The sequence below is a fragment of the Nansenia antarctica genome (genome assembly GCF_963989245.1).
Source record: "Nansenia antarctica genome assembly, chromosome: 6".
NCBI lineage: Eukaryota > Metazoa > Chordata > Actinopteri > Argentiniformes > Microstomatidae > Nansenia > Nansenia antarctica.
The window spans coordinates 20379261-20398798 of NC_137676.1; the positions used below are offsets into that span (position 1 = coordinate 20379261).

Here is a 19538-nt window from a genome sequence, read left to right on the forward strand (position 1 = left end):
AACAGGGCATTGTGGGTAAACCGTAGGCCGTAACCTTCCGTCGGAATATATGAATGAATGAATGGTCTTTATTGTCATTGATATAGTACAGGTACCAAACAACGAAATTTGGGAGGGGGGGCTCCCCTGGTGCTAGAAAAAAAAAAAAAAAAAAAGAAGGGAAAAGAGCTGGTTTACATAAAATAAAGGCTATGTACACTATCCACTATACTATACTATACAAATAAAACACTGTGCTGTACTCTATGCTATGCTATACCTATTCTAACATTTCCTATTCTCTGAACCTTATGTACCCTAGGGTTGTCATATTGCACATAGTGTTATTGCACATTCATTTAAAGTGTCGCAGTTTGCAGGTTTGAAATGTACACAGTTGTGTTTCAGTATTACACTTGATTTCAATCTAGTAGCTGCCATCAATTTGTCTAGATTGTCCAGGGCCTAGAACCTAGGTCTTTGCTGTGTTCAGGGCCTGAATGGCCCTGGGGTAGAAGCTGAGCTTCAGTCTGTTTGTCCTTGCGAACATGGTCCTGAACCGCCTGTTCGAGGGCAGCCGAGCAAAGTGTTCGTACCCAGGGTGGGATGGGTCTCTGGAGATCTTGGAGGCCTTCCTGAGGCAGCGTGTGTTGTTCAGCTCTTCCAGAGAGGGGAGGGGGGCGCCGGTGATCTTCTGGGCCGATCTCACGACTCTCTGTAGCGCATTCCTCTCTGCGGCTGTGCAGCTGGAGAACCAGATGTAGATATAGCAACGCGAGTTGGAACGAGCCGCACGTTTTGACACCTCTCATGTCTACCTAGTGCCAAAACTGTGGGATGAGTAGCCGGGGCAAATTTTGCTATAATAAGAAGAATATACAATACTAGTGTTGCTTGCTACTGCAAGCACACTTAATAATATATATGTACAATACCAATAAGGGTTGCTTGCTACTGCAAGCACACTTAATAAGAATAAATATATACAGTATGTATAATACTAATAAGTGTTGCTTGCTACTGCAAGCACACTTAATAATACATTAGACTTATATAGTGCTTTTCTAGACACTCAAAGACGCTTTACAAACTGAAAAGATTGAGTAGTAATACAGTGTTTTATGGTCACTAAGTCGCAGTGTTCAATACTGAAGTCAGAGTCACAACTCTTCATACAGTCTGCATTACTAACATGCATGTTGGCCAATCACTTCATTCATGTCTCAAAAGAAGCTCATTCAACCATACACTGGCAACAATGTTCACTCAGAAAGCATACACACTCATTCATAACAATCTGACCTACAAAACACTAACAACAAGAATGAATATTTCATTATAAGAATGGTTTGATTTATAGTAATCATAGACAGAATAGTTGACTGTAAAACTGTTAAGTATTTACTTCAAAGTACACTACATTTACTTGTGTAAAATGAAAAGTGGAAAATAAAGTGGAAAATGCAAAGTTCAAACAAAAAAGAAAAACAGAAATTCCAGGGCTACAATACAATAGCAATCACACACAAAAAAAATGCTCACTCCTGAGGGTTTTGGTCCACCCTCTGGTCTGCATCTAATGTCTTCCCTGGCAATGCATCTAGTCTATTTCATTTAATTGTATATATTCTGCTAATATTTTCTAGACATTTCGATATAATTACTACAAATACCCCCCAAAATACCACCGCTTATCCGTTATCAGACTTTGCTGAGGTGCTGGAACTGAAGAGTATCAATAGAGTGCAAAATAACAGCATCTGCACACTCAAACACTGTGCAAAAAAACATAGTTTAATGCGAGCTTTCGCTCATATACTGTATATGATTACTGCAAAAATGCACCAAATCATTCTGTTGTGTTCCGTTGAGAATGTGTTCTTCACAGTTTTGAACACAGTGTGTTAACATTGGAAAAATTGTTTGTCTCATTCATTCATTGAATGTCTAGAACATATTAGCAGAATATATACAATGAAATGAAATAGACTAAATGCATTGCCAGGGAAGACATTAGATGTGACCAGATGCAGACCAGAGGGTGGACCAGAACCCTCAGGAGTGAGAAATGTACCATAACTTACTTTCTGCAAAGATACTGAAAAAAAATACACTAAGGATTGCGGCGTTTCTGATTCATTCTTGTTGCCTAATACTTTACAGTTTTACAGTCAACTATTCTGTCTATGATTACTATAAATCAAACCATTCTTATAATGAAATATTCATTCTTGTGAAAATCATTCAAACTAATGCTGTAATGCTCCCTGTTGGAGCTGTAATGCTCCCTGTTGTTAGTGTTTTGTAAGTCAGTGTTGTGAATGACTGTAGGCTACATGCAGCATGTAACATGCTTTCTGTTGTTGACATGAATGAAGTGATTGGCCAACATGCATGTTAGTAATGCAGACTGTATGAAGAGTTGTGACTCTGTGACTTCAGTATTGAACACTGCAACTTAGCGACCGTAAAAAACTGTAACATTGAAAAAAATGTGTTGCAAATACAGTTTTTTGCAGGTGGTGAAGTTTGAATGAGAGAAGAGTTCATGGATTTTGGAGAACGTGGTCATTGAATGCATTTTGTGTGAAAGCAATGTAAAAATGAGTCACAGTTTGGTCCACATGGACTTCTGTTTCGCTGACTGTATGAAGAGTTTTTACAATGTGACTTCAGTTTTGAACACTGCGATTTAGCAATCTTAAAAAAAACTGTAACATGGCTGTTTTTTCATTGAAAAGTACGATCGCCCTCTAGCGGTACTTTTTCATAACACACAGGAACTGGTCATCGACTCGTCGGTTTCCTGTCGCAGATACGCAATTAACAGCTTTAGCTTGTCTGTCACAATGCTGATGTTTTTGTTTAGATGTTCCTCCGTTGTTTTCGGTTGAAAGTAACAGGCTTTTGGGGGCTTTAATGTTCCGTGCAGCTAATCTAAATACTATCGGTAAAGCGGGAACCAGCTGGTAAGTGATGACTTAGGACACTATGTGCGGTGCCATGGAAACACCTGGCAGATAGCTTAGCATGTGAGACAGTCAGACACAGGCAGAGAGGACATAAACACTCTTCGGCACACCCTTTAATCATAAACAGTCTCTGGCACACCCTTTACTTTGTTGTTCTCCTACTAGACTGCATGTTGTCTTGTTTGCTAGCTAGCTCGGAAGCGAACTAGTATTGTTATGTTGAGTTTAGCTAGATAGCGACATGAGCTACTCGCTTGTACACTAGCAGGCTTACTAGGCTAGCCAGCCACAGCTGGAGCTGCGACTGGGTCGGACTGGTACAGCTCAGCTAGTTAGTTTAACTTGTACAGCTCTACTGAGCCCGCTAGTTAGGTTAACTTGTACAGCTCTACTGAGCCAGCTAGTTAGTTTAACTTGTACAGCTCTACTGAGCCAGCTAGTTAGTTTAACTTGTACAGCTCTACTGAGCCAGCTAGTTAGTTTAACTTGTACAGCTCGACTTAGCCAGTTAGTTAGTTTAACTTGTACAGCTCTACTGAGCCAGCTAGTAAGTTTAACTTGTACAGCTCTACTGAGCCAGTTAGTTAGTTTAACTTGTACAGCTCTACTGAGCTAGCTAGTTAGTTTAACTTGTACAGCTCGACTTAGCCAGTTAGTTAGTTTAACTTGTACAGCTCTACTGAGCCAGCTGGTAAGTTTAACTTGTACAGCTCGACTTAGCCAGTTAGTTAGTTTAACTTGTACAGCTCTACTGAGCTGGCTAGTTAGTTTAACTTGTACAGCTCTACTGAGCCAGCTAGTTAGTTTAACTTGTACAGCTCTACTGAGCTGGCTAGTTAGTTTAAACGTATACAGCTCGACTTAGCCAGCTAGCTAGTTTAAAGTTACATCGATTGTTAACCAGCTTGCAAACGATCAAATGAGATCAAAGACCTTAGTTGCTTTAAATCGTTAATAATAATAATAATAATAATAATAATAATAATTAATAATAATAATAATTCATTATTTTTATAAAGCGCTTTTCAGGGACTCAAAGACGGTGACAGTATGGGAACATGGAAACAACAGGCAACAGATAATATGAGTACATAGAACACAGTATTAACGAACAGGTACAGGAAACAATTATGGAGTTGGGGAGTGAGAAGGCAAGGTATTCAAAGGATGACATGGGTGGGAGGTTGAGGTCCAGTACAGCGACAGTTAGGCTGTATTTATAACAGCGTTAGACTGTATTAGACTATTAATCTGCACGTTAGCAAAAGAGATGGATACAACCAGACCAATCTCTCTCTTAGTTATCTTGTTGTCAGCTTGGTAATTCAAGTTAGATTGTACAAAGTCAGCAAAATGGTTTCGAAAGCTGTTTACGAATTTGAAAGGTGTGTGTGGGGCAACATATAAATCAGACAGGCCTATCCTGACTCCTTGTTTGGTTGTTTTGCATTGTTTGCAAGTTTCCATAATGTTGATGAATATCATGATAGTGTCCCTACAGCAGAGGTGGGGGACTCGAGTCACATGATTTGACTCGAGTCGCAAATTTGACTAACATTGATAAAAGACTCGACTTGACTTTGACTTGGTATTCATGACTTGAGACTTGACTTAGACTTGAGATACATGACTCGAAATTTAATTTTAGCAATTATATTGAGCAATTCTAGATATTGAGAAGTTAGAATGTTTTGTTTTGAAACGCGATTGGGTGACTTCTAGCGCAATGAGCGTAACCTGTTACCTGGCAACCTACTGGGCGCAGCACACCAGTAGAGGCCAATGGACAGCTGTCATGGCAGCGGGACAGCAGTGTTTCCTCTACATGCATTTCATCGTGGCGGACCGCCACGATGGAATTTCCTCCGCCACCATTCAGATTTCTCAACCCAAAAAAAAAAAAAAGATTTAGGCCGCTTTTCAGACCTTCACAGCGCTAGACACACCCACAAGCGCTGAAACTGGACCAGTCCGTGTGTGTCGCGAGTATTGAACTTGAGGCTGCGTTCGTAAATTCGCTCTGAGAGCCCCGGAGCGCACACTGGGTTCAACGTCATAAAGGGACCAAGTCATTTGATTGGACAAGAGGCATTCCGTGAGTGCTGATCAGATTTCCAGAGCGTATTTACGAACGCGCCCTGGCTGTCACCCGAACACCGCGAGCTAGCGTAGTGTAGTGTAGTATAGGATGCGTAGTGTAGTGTAGTGTAGGATGGAGAGAGAGAGGAGAAGCCTCTCTATGTGTTACCTATGTCCAGTGTACTAGAACCACTCTAACAGGAGTGTTTGTCCGTGAATAACACCGGCTATGCCCGGGGTAGAAACACAAGACTATAGCTGGATAAGGTCTACAGGTCTACACGGTCATTTTAAGCCATCGACCAGCCCTCTACGACCACGGGAAGTCATGTTAAAAGTGAAGATACTTCTGTTAAACTAAGCTAAGCTAAACATCGCTAATCGCTAACTCCCTCCTGGGCTTAAAGTGACAAGTAATAACGTTGTGAAAAAAAACGTCAGATCAGTGTTTTTCTTTTTATTGACAACGGAATTACATGCTGGAAAAACATGCAGACACAGACAATAAGAGACACACGGGAGAAGTACAGGAAAACATTTTATTTTGTTGGGCCATCCTCGAGTTTTGGCTGAAATTACGTCGTTGTTTTGAGCGCGCGTGCGCGTTTCATGCGCGTGCACACGAAAAAATTGCGAGCGCGCGCTGCGCGGTCAGTGCGGTCAGCACTACCCGCCACCATTGTAAAAATTCCTGGAGGAAACACTGGACAGTGATTATTTTGTTGACAACGGTAATGAGCAGCGTTATGAAAAGTCTGCAGCTCAGAAATCTGTGACACGACCACCACCACCACAACATCCAACTTCATCTGTCACTAGAAAACCTGTAAAGAAAGGTAGCTTAATGAAGGTGTCTTTATAGCTAACTTATTGGCTGGTTACGTTTAAGCTGTCATGTCTCTGTGTTCAAGGTGGCCATAGTTATAGCAGTACCTGCATCAAGTGCACCAGTTGAACGTGGTGATAATGCGACCCTTTCGCTCACAATTGAGTGACACAGTACTATCAAATAAATGTTTTTGCAACTGCAGAGCATTGTAAGTGGCTATTCACCTTACATTTCTAGGCAGCAAGATCGCTACCAGCCGCTAGCTAGTGTGGATATGGACAAAACGAGACAAATAGCATGTCCCATAAACGTTACAGTTCATCCTTGACAAAACTCATTATACTTGAATAATTTGAATAACTTTTCATGGTTTGATGTACCCTAATGTTTAGTAATGTTGGTATTTATACTAAAACCATTATACTAGAATAGTTTCATGTAATCTTTAGGGGTGTAACGGATCACGGATAATCCGTGATCCGTACGGATCGCCCCCCACGGTTCGGCACGCATGTGTACCGCGGATCAATTGCAAAATGTAACCAAGTAATAATATTACTTAATATTAGTTAATATCCCTTCCGGTTCCGGTTGTCGCGCTCATGATGCTGCGCCTGGGTACAGCCATGCAGTCAATTAACGGTAAGCTAAGGTAAATAGATAGCCAATGTTAGCTAGTGCTAATGTTCACCATCTCTGTAGTCTGCTCTAAAATACGCAATCAAACAGTGCAGGCAACCCATGCTGTTCTGTGAATGAGACGAGCTATTGACTGATGGCTTTCTACTGCCAAATCATATTATTACAGAAAACATGTCGGTAGTTTGGCATCTGTTCTCTGAACAACAAGGAGAGGCTCATTCCGACATTGAATTTTTTCATTTTCGCGATTTTCAAAATAAAAGCGCGAGCTATGCGTTGTTGAAAATGAATGACACATCGCTAGTCAACTAACACAGCTTATTTTGTGAGCCTGCTAACAATGTAAAGTAGTGTTATAGTTAACTAGGTAGCAGTGGGGATTACTCACCCAATCCATGCATTGCAATAGTTTGGCTTGACTAGCGAGTGTGATGTGATGTGATTTTCAACAATGTTGAAATGTATTTCCTTTTTTAAAATAAATGAACATTTGAAGTAGAGATGCTCCGATCTGATCGGCGCCGATCGATATCGGCCGATATGCCCTTGATCGGTTTTGATCGGAGTTCTCAAAACGGCCGATCAAACACGGCCGATCAGTTTACATAGAGAAATGGCGTCGCCAGTCTGGCAATATTACACAGTGTCGGAAAGAGACAACAAATATGCAGTTTGTAATGTCTGCTCAAAAGAAATACCTCGCGGAGGAACGCACGCAAGGTCTTTCAATACCACGAATATCATACAGCATTTGCTGCGTTCGTCGATTCGCTCCGAGTGCGCCGAAGCGCACACTGGGCTCGACGTCATAAAGGGACCGAGTGCTTTGATTGGACGAGAGGCGTTCCACGAGTGCTGGTCAGAGTTCCAGCGCGACTTCACGAGCGTAGTGTAGGTAGTGTTCAGCGACGTCATGTGACCCCGCGAGCAGGAAGTCACTAAGCTAGGCTAAGGCCCATAGCAACAACAACTATTAGCGCGAGAGTTTTAGGTCTTCCTCTGTGCACCTTGCACAAGTGTAGATAGCGAGCGACTTTTCAGCATAGCAGGACATATTTTAGATGATAAGAGGAACAGGCTGAGTGCCAAAAACGCTGAGATGCTTGTATTTCTCAAGGCTAATCTGCCAGTGATGCTGCTTAATCAGAAGTAAGGATTGAGTCTGAAATCTCCTTAGGTGCAATGTTTTGTTTTTTTGTTTTATTGATTATTGCTGACTTGCTGTCTTATCTCCTCCTAAATATGACTTGAAACTGACTGACTTGAAACAGTATTTTATATTTGGCTATAGCCTGTTTATGTTGCAGTTTAGTTTGGGTATGTTTATTGTTCCTCAGGAAAGCTACAGTATAAGCTCCAAGTTCTTTAAGAGCCCCTAGTTCCTCTCATTCGAGTGGAATGTTGCACATTTGATGTGACAGTAGGGCTGCAACTAACGATTATTTTGGTAGTCGACTAATCTGTCGATTATTTTTTCGATTAGTCGTGTGGCTTTTCGCTGCGCGTAAATGGCGACGCAGAAGCATAAATCCGGCTTAACTAGCTATCTAACCTAACGTTACGCCAAGCTACAGCTGCTCACAGAGCTAGTTGATTGGCTAGCTAGCATTGCTGGCTAGACTACAGACAGCTCACGTTAGTAGGCTACGCTTGGCGCTGTTTATCTTACAGACAGCTCGCTGGTGGACTCAACATAATTGAAATAGCATTCACTTATCAAGCATCATTCATGATCATCCACCATGACTACCTGGTATTTTAATAGCGACCACCCCTCACTTCATTTCATCTCGCGTTCTCCTGGCTTCAACATGGAAAACCCCTGCTACGTAACGTTACATACAAGCGCCTCTGTCTGTCACACGCGTGCCACAGGGCAAATAAATTAATAGCACAAACGCTCATAGCATGTACAGCCCTGTCCATGAGACGTTGTTTTCCAACATGTAACAGTAAAGCTAACATAAACATTACGACCCTAACAATATAACGTCAGTAAAACGTACCCAGCTGATTCGTGCATGGCTCCCGGGTGCTTTCGTTTAAGATGCTCGTGCATCGCGGTGGTGCTGCTGTGGAACGCGAGTTTTACTTTACATATATTACATTTCACGGACGAGTGTGGTTTGTGGTCCGTAAAATATTCCCAGACTTTGCTGAGTCTAGGTCTCTTTCTCTGCTCATCTTCGCCGCCCTGCGATGCCGCCATGGTTCATACGCTCTCTCCTTCTTTCCTTCTTTGCCGTATGTAGTAGGCTACTAGAGCTGTAGACGTGACACTGCCCCCAGCAGTTCCTGTAGTGCATTGCAATTACAAATGAACAGCGCGGCTCTGTATTGAATGAATTAATGGTCTTTATTTATTATTATTGGCTCGTGTGTTTTTAATACGATTAGTCGACAGCAAAATTTCACGTCGACGAATTTTCGTAGTCGATTAGTCGTGACTAGTCGACTAATCGTTGCAGCCCTACTAACGAATGATGGTTGATTATTATTATTATACAAAAATAATAGTAATAAATATTGCAATATTGTGTTATCATAGTTATGAGCTGCACAGTGATAACGTCTGTTTATTTGTCGTGAACTTCACGCCGGCCGTGCCCGTAACATCAGCAGACAATCGACTGCTGTAAGCTTGTAAGCGTTGAAACCTGCTTGGCAGCTTTGAAACCCGCTTGGCAGCTTTGAAACCCGCTTGGCTCGCTCATGAATTGGCAGCTATTGTTTGCTAATGGGAAACGATCAATAAGATTACCCTCCCCCGTGTATCAACCATCAAGTGATTGTAACTCACTTTAGAAACTAGTTCTTAGCCTACACGTTTCTTTGTCAAATACATGCTCTGCATGTTTCTCTAAAATGCATAAAGTAAGCAGAGAAGTGGGGAAATTATTAGAGCAATCTGATATGAAGCTTGAGTCAGCTGAGAACGAACTATGGAACAGATTAAATGCTATACAGTATATGGAGAGGAGATTGATTGAGACTGCGGGAGCTTTACTAATGAATGAAAGTTGATTATCATTATTAAAAAAGAATAGTAATAAATATTGCAATATTGTGTTATCATAGTTATGAGCTTCACAAAGTCTGTTTATTTGTCGTGAACTTCACGCCGGCCCTAACATCAGCAGACACAAGAACACAGTGAGGATTCAAACAAACAAGAATAATTAATACACATCATTTCATTTATAATGTGCAGTAAACAAACAAAATAATGTATACTCTCTGCAATTGGCTACTATACAATGGTGCCAAAATCAACTATCCAAATATGATATATTAGCATATTCAACCGGTAGGGCTGGGTTCAAAAAATCGATTTCCCGATTCAGAATCGATCTTCATTAAAATGAGCGATTATCGATTCCTAAATCCCGAGATCGATCTTCTTTTTTTTTTTTTTTTTTTTTTGCTTGCAGCTTCAACCCGCAACGAGATCTCGTGCTACAAGAATTGATCATATCTCACGCAACGTGAGGTCTCAACACTAAAATCTAAAAACATGGCGATGGCAGGGACACTCAAGTCACCACCAGGCTTAAAGTCAGATGTCTGGGTGCATTTTGGATTTAAAAAATGTGACGATAGAGATGAGCTGGACAAAAGCAAAGTCATATGTAAATAAAAAGTACATTCATGTAACTGCTTTGGAGTCAATTCATTGATATGTTTAACAATGCTACATGTTATAGGGTTCCTTGAACCATTTATAGCATTAATTCTGAGAATCTCTTTCATATTCAAGCAAAAAATTTATATTTTAACTAGATCGAATCGGAATCGAATCGAATCGAATCGAATCGTGAATCGAATCGAATCGTGAGCTCACTGAGCTGGTGAATCGGAATCGAATCGTTTTGGGAAATCAGTGGCGATACCCAGCCCTATCAACCGGTGATTGTTCAAGATTCATAGACAGATTGTCCCTTTTGCATATCATCATAATAGGCATTCGTGTCATCATGTTCTTTACACATTACATAACCAAGATTTATTTTGCAATCACAACAATGTCAACACAATCACAACAGAATCTTGTTTAATCCAATCAGGTTGTATATATAATCTATATATATAATCTATATATTGGTTTCAATATACCTCCATAGCAGTCTACAGTCTAATTTAGCTATATCTATAATTACATTATGAGAACATCAGTATTTTTACGCCTTTGGTTGTATTGTCTGAACGAACATTGATTGGGAGACATACTGTACAGTTGATCATTTTCATAACTGTCTGCACATATACATATCTTATTTTGATTGTTATTGTAGCCTATATATAAACACAAATATCAGTCTTATGCACTGTGTCTCATTCAGCACTGAAGCCTGAATTTGAGCACAGTGTGTGCCCCCTTGCTACCTCTGCTGATATAAAAGAGAATTGCAGGCTTGGAGAAAAAGATGGCAGCCACAAATACACAGACACACACAGAAATACTGCTAAAACGCTTTATACTAACTCGATTTTGAAAATGTAAAAATGCTGGGTGGTAGAACGCACATATCTAGGAAAAGTCATGAAAGGAGGGTCCTGAAATGTGATCGAGTGCAAAGGTAGAATTTTTTTTGTACTCACTGGTGCTGTTTAACACCTCACGGCTGTTCTAGTGTTAAGAGCTAGTGTTTTCAAGTGTGCAGATAATTTCTCTCTCCCAGTTTTCTCGCCAATGATCAATACCTCAGTTTTTTCTTGATTGAGTTGGAGAAAGTTTTGTCTCATCCAAATATTAATATCGGCAATACAGTCTATCAGGTGGTCGATCATCTTGTAGTCGTTGGGAGTTACTGAGATATAAAGCTGAGTGTCGTCAGCATAGCTGTGGTAGTTAACGCTATGCTTCTTGATAACAGATACTAACTATGCGATTGTTTTAGAAAGTCTTTAAAAGGCAATACGACGACACAGAACGTACTAGCTAATGTTCGCTAGCTACCGCGGCTAGCCCAACACAAACAAACAGGACTGTAGGCTACTTACATGTGTTGATCCCGTGAAATCCGTATGTTGTCCTAGTAAAGTTTCATTTCTTGGGGACTTTCTTTGTGCCTTCAGTCATTACTGAACACAGTGTTCATTCTAAACAGTGTTCATTCTAAACAGTGTTCATTCTAAGCAGAACACATTCTCAAAACAAACAGGGCTTCCTTTGTCCCTCCCCCGAGAGCTCAACAGCCAATCACACCCAAGTGTGATGCTCGTGTTATTTGAGCTACAAGCAGGACAAACAAGCCTATTTTGTTGCTAGATTACACTTATTTAATGAACGTAAAAATGTTCGGAAAAATAACGAGTGGGTACTTCACATCTTCGAGTTGAATGTTAGCTAAAAAAACGACAATCTGAGTTTTATGTCAGAAATACTTTGAAGACGAATTTGACGTATTTCTCTTTTCCGAGAGGTGGCTGATTACATCGTATTGTGACACATATATTCCCAAAATGTGTCCAGTTTACCAAAATAACCAGTTTATATATCTGATCTGACGATTTTTTCCGTCTTCTGTTCCTAGCTATACTACGGCTGCGTTCGTAGATTTGCCCTGGAAATCTGATCAGCACTCAGGGAATGCCTCTTGTCCAATCAAATTACCTGGTCCCTTTATGACGTTGAACCCAGTGTGCGCTCCGGCGCTCTCAGAGCGAATTTACGAACGCACCCTGCGTTACATACCTTCACTTACGGAGTTCGACAGAAACATCGTAACATAATTACAACAAGTTGTAAAATGATTTGGGGGGCCAATATCTTTAGCTAGCTCAAGTAACTAGTTTATTATATTGTTGTCTTAACAGTTGGTAAAAGAACAACAAAATAAATATGAGCAATAACATGTGTTGCAGGAAGCACAATACAACCAACTTGTTGAAGCGACAATACTGGGATCATTCGTGATTGGGTTACAATTAGGGATGCACGATATGCATTTTTTCCAACCGATACCGATACCGATATTTACCCGCTTCTCGTGGCCGATAACCGATACCGATATTATTATTATTATTTATTTTTTTCTTTCCTAGCCCCAGGGGAGCTCCCCCTCCCAAATTTCGTTGTTTGGTACCTGTACTATATCAATGACAATAAAGACCATTCAGATATAATTTCACAGTTGATAACCTGTAGTTCATGCACACCTGAAGGTAAGAAAGGCTATGTAGTGAGCAAAGATTGATGATTTAATATTCCATAGTGATCTCACCAAATCTAACTTACATCACTATTGTTAACACAACAAAGAGAACACTTCTGACTCTTCAAATGTTCATTTATTATTTCCTCTAACAAACTAAATCTGTTATAGACAGTGCACAATGCGTTTTTTAGCCAAGATCTGGCCTCCTTTTATGAAAACAAAAAAGGCTCACGACACCTAAGAGTAATTAGATGCGTTGTGCGACCTCATCATTGTCCGAGTCTCTCCTAGGGTCATAGCTGTAACATACTGTGTGTTGTCTCACTACACCACACTAACACACTGATGTGATTCGCTTTCTGTATCCGTCGTGTCCCAACGGAGTTGCCGTAGGTCGCGGCCAGCAACCAGAAATAAACTACATGTCTACAGTAAAGTCGTGTCCGTGTCTGTCAAGAACATTACAATAGCGAGCAGCGGTAAAGCTGTCAATTCCCTTGTCATCCAGTACCGGGAAACCGATGTCAGGGCTATGTGGCACTAAGTCCGCCCAGCATGGTGTCGGTAAACCTCGAGACATGTCCGCGTTAGACTGTGATGGCAGCGGATCTTCTCCCGACAGGCTAGCCATGCGACTTAGCCGTCAGCGGAGAAGTTTCTTGGGGAACACTGCACAGTGGATACACTCATCGGTAGAGATAACAGCGGCCTGGGCGTGGATTAATCCCAGACACGCTGCGCACTTAGAGTGGGTGTCCCAGCTAGCCATTTACGTCTCGGCTGTGCTAGGTCCGCTAGCCTCAACGTTAGCCATTGCTGGCTAGGGGTTGTAGGCTAGCTGCTAGCAGGCCTCGCTACTTCACCCGTTAGCTTGTCAGCTATCAAGGGAAAACAGAGGGGCCAGGGGAGGGATATTACTATCTACCCGCTACAAGATGTGTCGTTGTGTTGTAACTCGTAGACCTTTGCCCTCCTCTCCGAACTTTTGTCGAACATGTGTTGCAAATTGCAAACGCAATATCTGCCTCAGAAACTGTGAAGAATGTCCACACCGGGGAAGGCATGTTTCGCTCGCGTCTCGTCAAAACAAACTGCGTGCCTGAGTGCGGAAACCGGAAGCAGAGCGCGGAAACCGGAAGCAGAAATATTTCCGGCTTCATAATATCGGTTAAATATCGGCTACATTTTATAATAAATACCGATACCGATAAACATTAATTCCCCAATATCGGGCCGATAAATATCGGTGCCGATAATATCGTGCATCCCTAGTTACAATCAGTGAAATACTAGGCGAACATGTGTGTAAGACAGAAATAAACTTGGATTTCATGCATTTCAAGTGGCATATTTGTAATCATGACGACGTAGCCTTGTCTAAGAATGCATTTCTTGAATGTTAATTCCCAGTATAGTGAAAATACCAACGCTCATCTGTGATCAGACTTAGCTAGGGTGCTGCAACTGAAGAGTATCAAATAGAGTGCCAAAAAGCACTCAAATATGTGCAGATGCGATATGTTTATTGCAAGCTTTCGGTTCCCAGGCTATCGGACAATGTAAACAACAGCTGTATGACAAGTTTGTATGACGCAGTTTGACGAGGCTGAAAGCGCACAGGGTTGCCAGATGGGATTGACAATTTACAGCTTAAACTTTCTATAACCTCAAAATCAAGTAGCCCATTCGGCGGTAACCCGCCCCATCTGGCAACCCTGGACGCGAAATGCATTTTGGGGAAGCAGTACGCCAAAAGTGTCCATCGTAACAGACTTCAATTATTCCGGAAATATTGCTCGCATACTAAATTTCTCGCATACTCAAATCTCGCATACTGTACTGTGTGAACGCACTGCATACTCAAAATCTACGTCATATCTAGTATGAGTAGTATGCTAGTATGCTATTCCGAACACAGCCAAAGACAAACTATGAATGTGAATACAACTTTGTTTTTCTCTTTATCAGATGTGTATGCAAATATAGGGGCGTATCTTGCATGTTGTCCACGCCCCTACACATTTTCATTGGTTGATACTGCGCGTGACGTGGTGAAGCCCTCAGCCAAGAGCAGACTACGAATATCGCTACTACTAAATATAATTCCATAACTAGACTTAATTTCCAATCATAGCATGTTTTAAAAAAAAGTAAAACCAGAATAGAAGTCCAAGTAGTTTTTTAAAGCCATTTTTAGTCACCACAAGTCTGTTCAAACCCAGGCAGCGAGACCAGCAGGAAAACACAACTAGATCTTCTATAATTCTAACTGGATAGTACTTCGTTTCCAATCATAGTCAGCTAGATTACTTACTTAGCTAGCTTACTTTTACTTATCAAATGTACATTTTGTGATATACAAAAGTGGAGACACACTCTCAGCTGTCTTGCATCACGCATAGCCCAGAGCGCATATGTCTAATTGAGTCAACTGGTATTGTGGTCATCACCAAGTTCTCCCATACTGTGCTGATGGACTAGTATAGACCATTGCCGACATGTGTGAAAGGGGACAACAAGGGAATAGCTTGGGATGTCGACATAGTTTGGGATTCCATGGAAATTATAGGGTGAAAGAGGCTGTGTGAGAACAGGGCTATAGACGCTCTACCCGTCTGTGGTGATAACTGCATCGCTGCTTTCACCACGTCACGCGCGGTATCAACCAATGAAAATGCGTAGGGGCGTGGACAACATGCAAGATACGCCCCTATATTTGCATACAGATCTGATAAAGTGGAAAAGAAAGAATAAATGTGGAAAAGAAAGAATGAATGTGGAAAAGAAAGAATGAATGTGGAAAACAAAGAATGAATATGGAAAACAAAGAATGAATGTGTAAAACAAAGAATGAATGTGTAAAAGAATGAATAAATATAGAAATGTATTTCCTTATTACTCTGTGTATTCATTCATTTATTTATTCATACATTCATTTATTTATCTATATTTATTGTTCATTTTGACAGACTTGGTCCTCCATACTCAAAAGAAGAAAAACAAAGATATGTGAACAAACTACACATTTTGGACACTTGCGATCCATATACAGCACCCGCCGCAGTATTTAAATAATTAAAAACAGCGAAGTCGCTGCCAGAGCTCTAGTTCGGTGATGTTTACATATATCTTGTGGAGAATCCTTCCCCTTACACTGCCGCCAGGATGAAAGCGTACAAAAGTACAGACAGTTATCTGTTTTTTCGATCTGGATGGGTCAATAATGCTAATGTTAGCTAGCTAGCTAAAGGACCTACACAACCAACTCCAAGCTGGTAGCGTCCACAAAAACAAACCATGTCAGAACGATTATGCAAAGATAATGACTAAAAATAGAATAATTAGTCAAAGTCAGCTTTATTGTCAGTCCAATATATACAGACATACAGAGGGCTGAAATTGCGTTTCCCTCTCATCCACGGTGCATAGCAAGCAACAACAATAGATACGACATAGTCGTAGTGCAATAGTGGTAATTGGCTCAGTATAATAGAGTAATAGAGTAAAGTGGCTACGTAAATAATTAAAATAATCAGTGTTTACTTGAGCTTATCTTTGAAATGTTCGCTGCAGAGACGTGTACTTTGATCTTCTCCTCTCTGGGTTTTCTTTTTCTGACAGAATTCTGTAGAAGCCCAACCCAGGGTCGTCTCCTCGTCGGTTAGTGCACCCGACTGCACAGCAACTATCCAGCATTTTGTCAAACAACTAATTAAAAACCTGATAAAATAGCTGGCAGGCAGCGGAAGAAAGATTTGTTTTGCCCGCCAGGTGGGCGTTCCCATTATGCCGTGACGACACGTGCAAACTATGAATTGCCTTTAAAAGACAAAATAATTTAATTATGATTATATAATGATTGGAGCACTTTGAGCTGCAACGTTTGCAGGATATACAAATAAAAACGTATTATTATTATTATTATCAGGGTTTCCGTTAACCGGTAATTACCGGTCTTTGTCCGGTAAAATCTGTTGAAGTCCGACATATTTAAACCTCTTCGGTCATATTGTCCGGTGAAAATAACCGCTAAACCCATAGCCCATTCGGCGGTAACCCGCCCCATCTGGCAACCCTGTCTCTCAACGGCGCGAGTAGTTTAGTCAGTTAATTTAGTTTGATCTAGTCTAAATAAAACCACTCCAGTGACCGGAGTCAAGGTTACTGTTCTGCGTGTTTTGGATGTGCTAGAGCACAGTGAATGACCACCGAGGGCCGTGAGATGCGGCTAGTAAAGGACGCTAGCGGCCATCTCAACCCCGTTCATTGATTGAGCCTGCCGTGCCCGTTCCAGCCCTGAGTCGGGAGAAGTACTACGGGAGTAGTGCGCTACTATCGACAACCTGGGCTCCTGGTACCATTAATTAGGATTGATTAGATTAGGTTGACAATACCACACTACATTTGAGTTTAGGGATATCAATGTTATATATTTGTGTATGTTTTATCTTTATGTATTAAATGTTATAATTGTTCCACATTTGAGACCTGTCTTCCCCCCACTCAGTTATTCAGTCGGTGTCCATCATTTTAGTTCAATTTAGTCTATCTATAGTGTTAGAGTTTAATTTGTGCCACTAAGGTGAAATAGTCCACGGGTGTGTATCCCCCCGATACATCCTCCCCATTCTCATACTCCCGAGTCCGAGTAAGTATGATTTGACAGGCAGCTAGACGTAATGCCTTCCCAATCAGCGAGACGTGGTTATAGAAATTACGTTGTTTTATTGATAAAAAGGATAAAACTGGAAAGAGAATATAAAAAACTTACATTACTGTCGTGAAACTATTTAACACACTTCAGTTAACGTAATGTGGAGTCCGTTCATTGATCGATCGATGCAGTCCGTTCAAATGAAAAAGTTCAAATCAAAAGCTAAACTAGGCATACTTAAAATGACCAATTACATACTCAAATCCCATTAATGTAATTGAAATAAACATCTTAAAGTAGCCTACAGTCGTAATTCAAAGTAGCAAAGGTGACTAGGCTGCCCAGTGTGGCGCGCGTGCAGCCCTGGACATATTATGCCATAGTAGCGCATGCGAATCATGAAAGCTTATATTAATATATAGTTCGCGATCTAATCGTATCGGATGAGAAATAGACATTAAACGGCATATATAGGCTACACAACAGCTAATCACCGCGACAAACAGCTATATTATATTTGAATATGATGACCGGAATATATCACGTTTGTCCGGTAAATTGAAATCTTCCCGGACACGTTGACCGGCACCAAATTTTTCTAATGGAAACCCTGATTATTATTATTATATTTCTGCAATCTCATGTCACTCACCAACAGCTGTTAGGATTTTCATTCCACTCTAACGGGTACCCAAGTCTCGCTTGGAACTTGGCAAAAGCAGCTTTCTCTTATTTTGCGCCCTGGTCATGGAATAACCTCTAGAACACACTAACTCATAACCTCATCTCCCTCAGAGAGTCCCAAAGCTCTGATTGTAAATTGTGTGACAGAAATGTGCAATTGCTACTCCTAAGATGGTTTTAATAATATGTATCTGTTATCTCTTGTCTGTTGTTTATTAGGCTATGCCAATTTTGTAACTTGTATCTTGTATCTTGGCCAAGGTCTCCCTTGAAAAAGAGATTTTAAAGGACCTCCTGGTTAAATAAAGGTTAAATAATAAGAATAAAATAAAATAAACACACACACACACACACACACACATGACTCGTCTCGGCCATGTTGACTGACGCTCCCCCCCCCCCCCCAGGCACTTTCGCCGGACCATGGACGAGCTGGTCCACGACCTGGTGTCGGCCCTGGAGGAGAGCTCGGAGCAGGCTCGGGGGGGCTTCGGAGACGGGGGTGACCATGCACTGGCCGTGGGTTGCCTGCTGAAGAGGCAGGCCAGGAAGCGCCGTGGGAGGAAGCGCCGCTCCGACAACCCCCACCCGCCCTGGGAGACGGGCCACCTCAGCGAGGGCTCCGAGTCCAGCCTGGAGGAACACAAGGTGTGTGTGTGTGAGTGTGTGTGTGTGTGTGTGGGTGTGGGGGGATGCTATGCACAAGGCAATAGGCATAATACAAGATAAAGGTGACAATATTACCCAATATAAGACAAGATACACTGGTGGTGCAACTAGTAATAATAGATAGTTCAGAAATAAAGTGTCTGTGCGCTTAAAATGTTCGTAGTCCGTATACATGGGGTGTGCTTGGGGATGATAGTCAATTGTCTACAGTGGGCATGTTCATTTTCTTCAATGTATGGACATTTATCCATGGATGGATTTATCGGGACGTTAGCCACTGAGCACTCGGGAACAGTGAATCAGGAACGGTGCTCAACTTGTCCAGCCTCGCGCTATGTGCAATGAATATGAATATAAAAAGTAAATATATTTGCATGAATATCTATATGATACGAACAAAGATATATGTAGGCTACATTGTGATGGGTACAGGACAAGGGAGAATAAGATATGTGCAGTGTGCACGTATATTCTTTGTGTGCACTCACATTTCGGTAATATTTCGATTTATGTTGGTGGAAATTGTATCCATTTCAAAGCGTTTCTCCTGTTTCATCCTTCTGCCAGCGGAGTCGCAGTTGACATTTCTCCAGTTTCTATGTGTACGCATGGATCACAGTGTGCGTAGCCTAGAGGTGGTTTTTATAAATCCCTAAATTGCGGGACAATTTGCTTATGCACCTTTTGGACGCAAGCTTTATAAATGAGGCCCCAGAAGGTCATGAGTTCAAATCCCACCTGGGAACATCACCACAACATTCACATTCCACATTCAGAGCCTCGGGTGTTTCACAGCAACCAGACGGGTGCTTGGTGCTCGGTGTGGAGCGTCTCAAATAGAACCGTTTTCAGTTTGAGCAGCAGCGAAAAAA

The 19538-nt window shown here is 41.4% G+C and overlaps 1 protein-coding gene across 1 annotated transcript in view; it reads left to right on the plus strand.

The window, feature by feature from the left end:
• The first annotated feature begins 2851 nt into the window (after nt 1-2851).
• Nucleotides 2852-19538, plus strand: part of gpatch2 (G patch domain containing 2) — a 47815-nt gene continuing 31128 nt past the window's right edge. The window contains exons 1-2 of the mRNA XM_080534291.1: nt 2852-2948; nt 18405-18645. Of these exons, the coding sequence (XP_080390417.1) occupies nt 2899-2948; nt 18405-18645 (291 nt within the window). The 5' untranslated portion in view covers nt 2852-2898. The remainder of the gene's footprint in view (nt 2949-18404; nt 18646-19538) is intronic.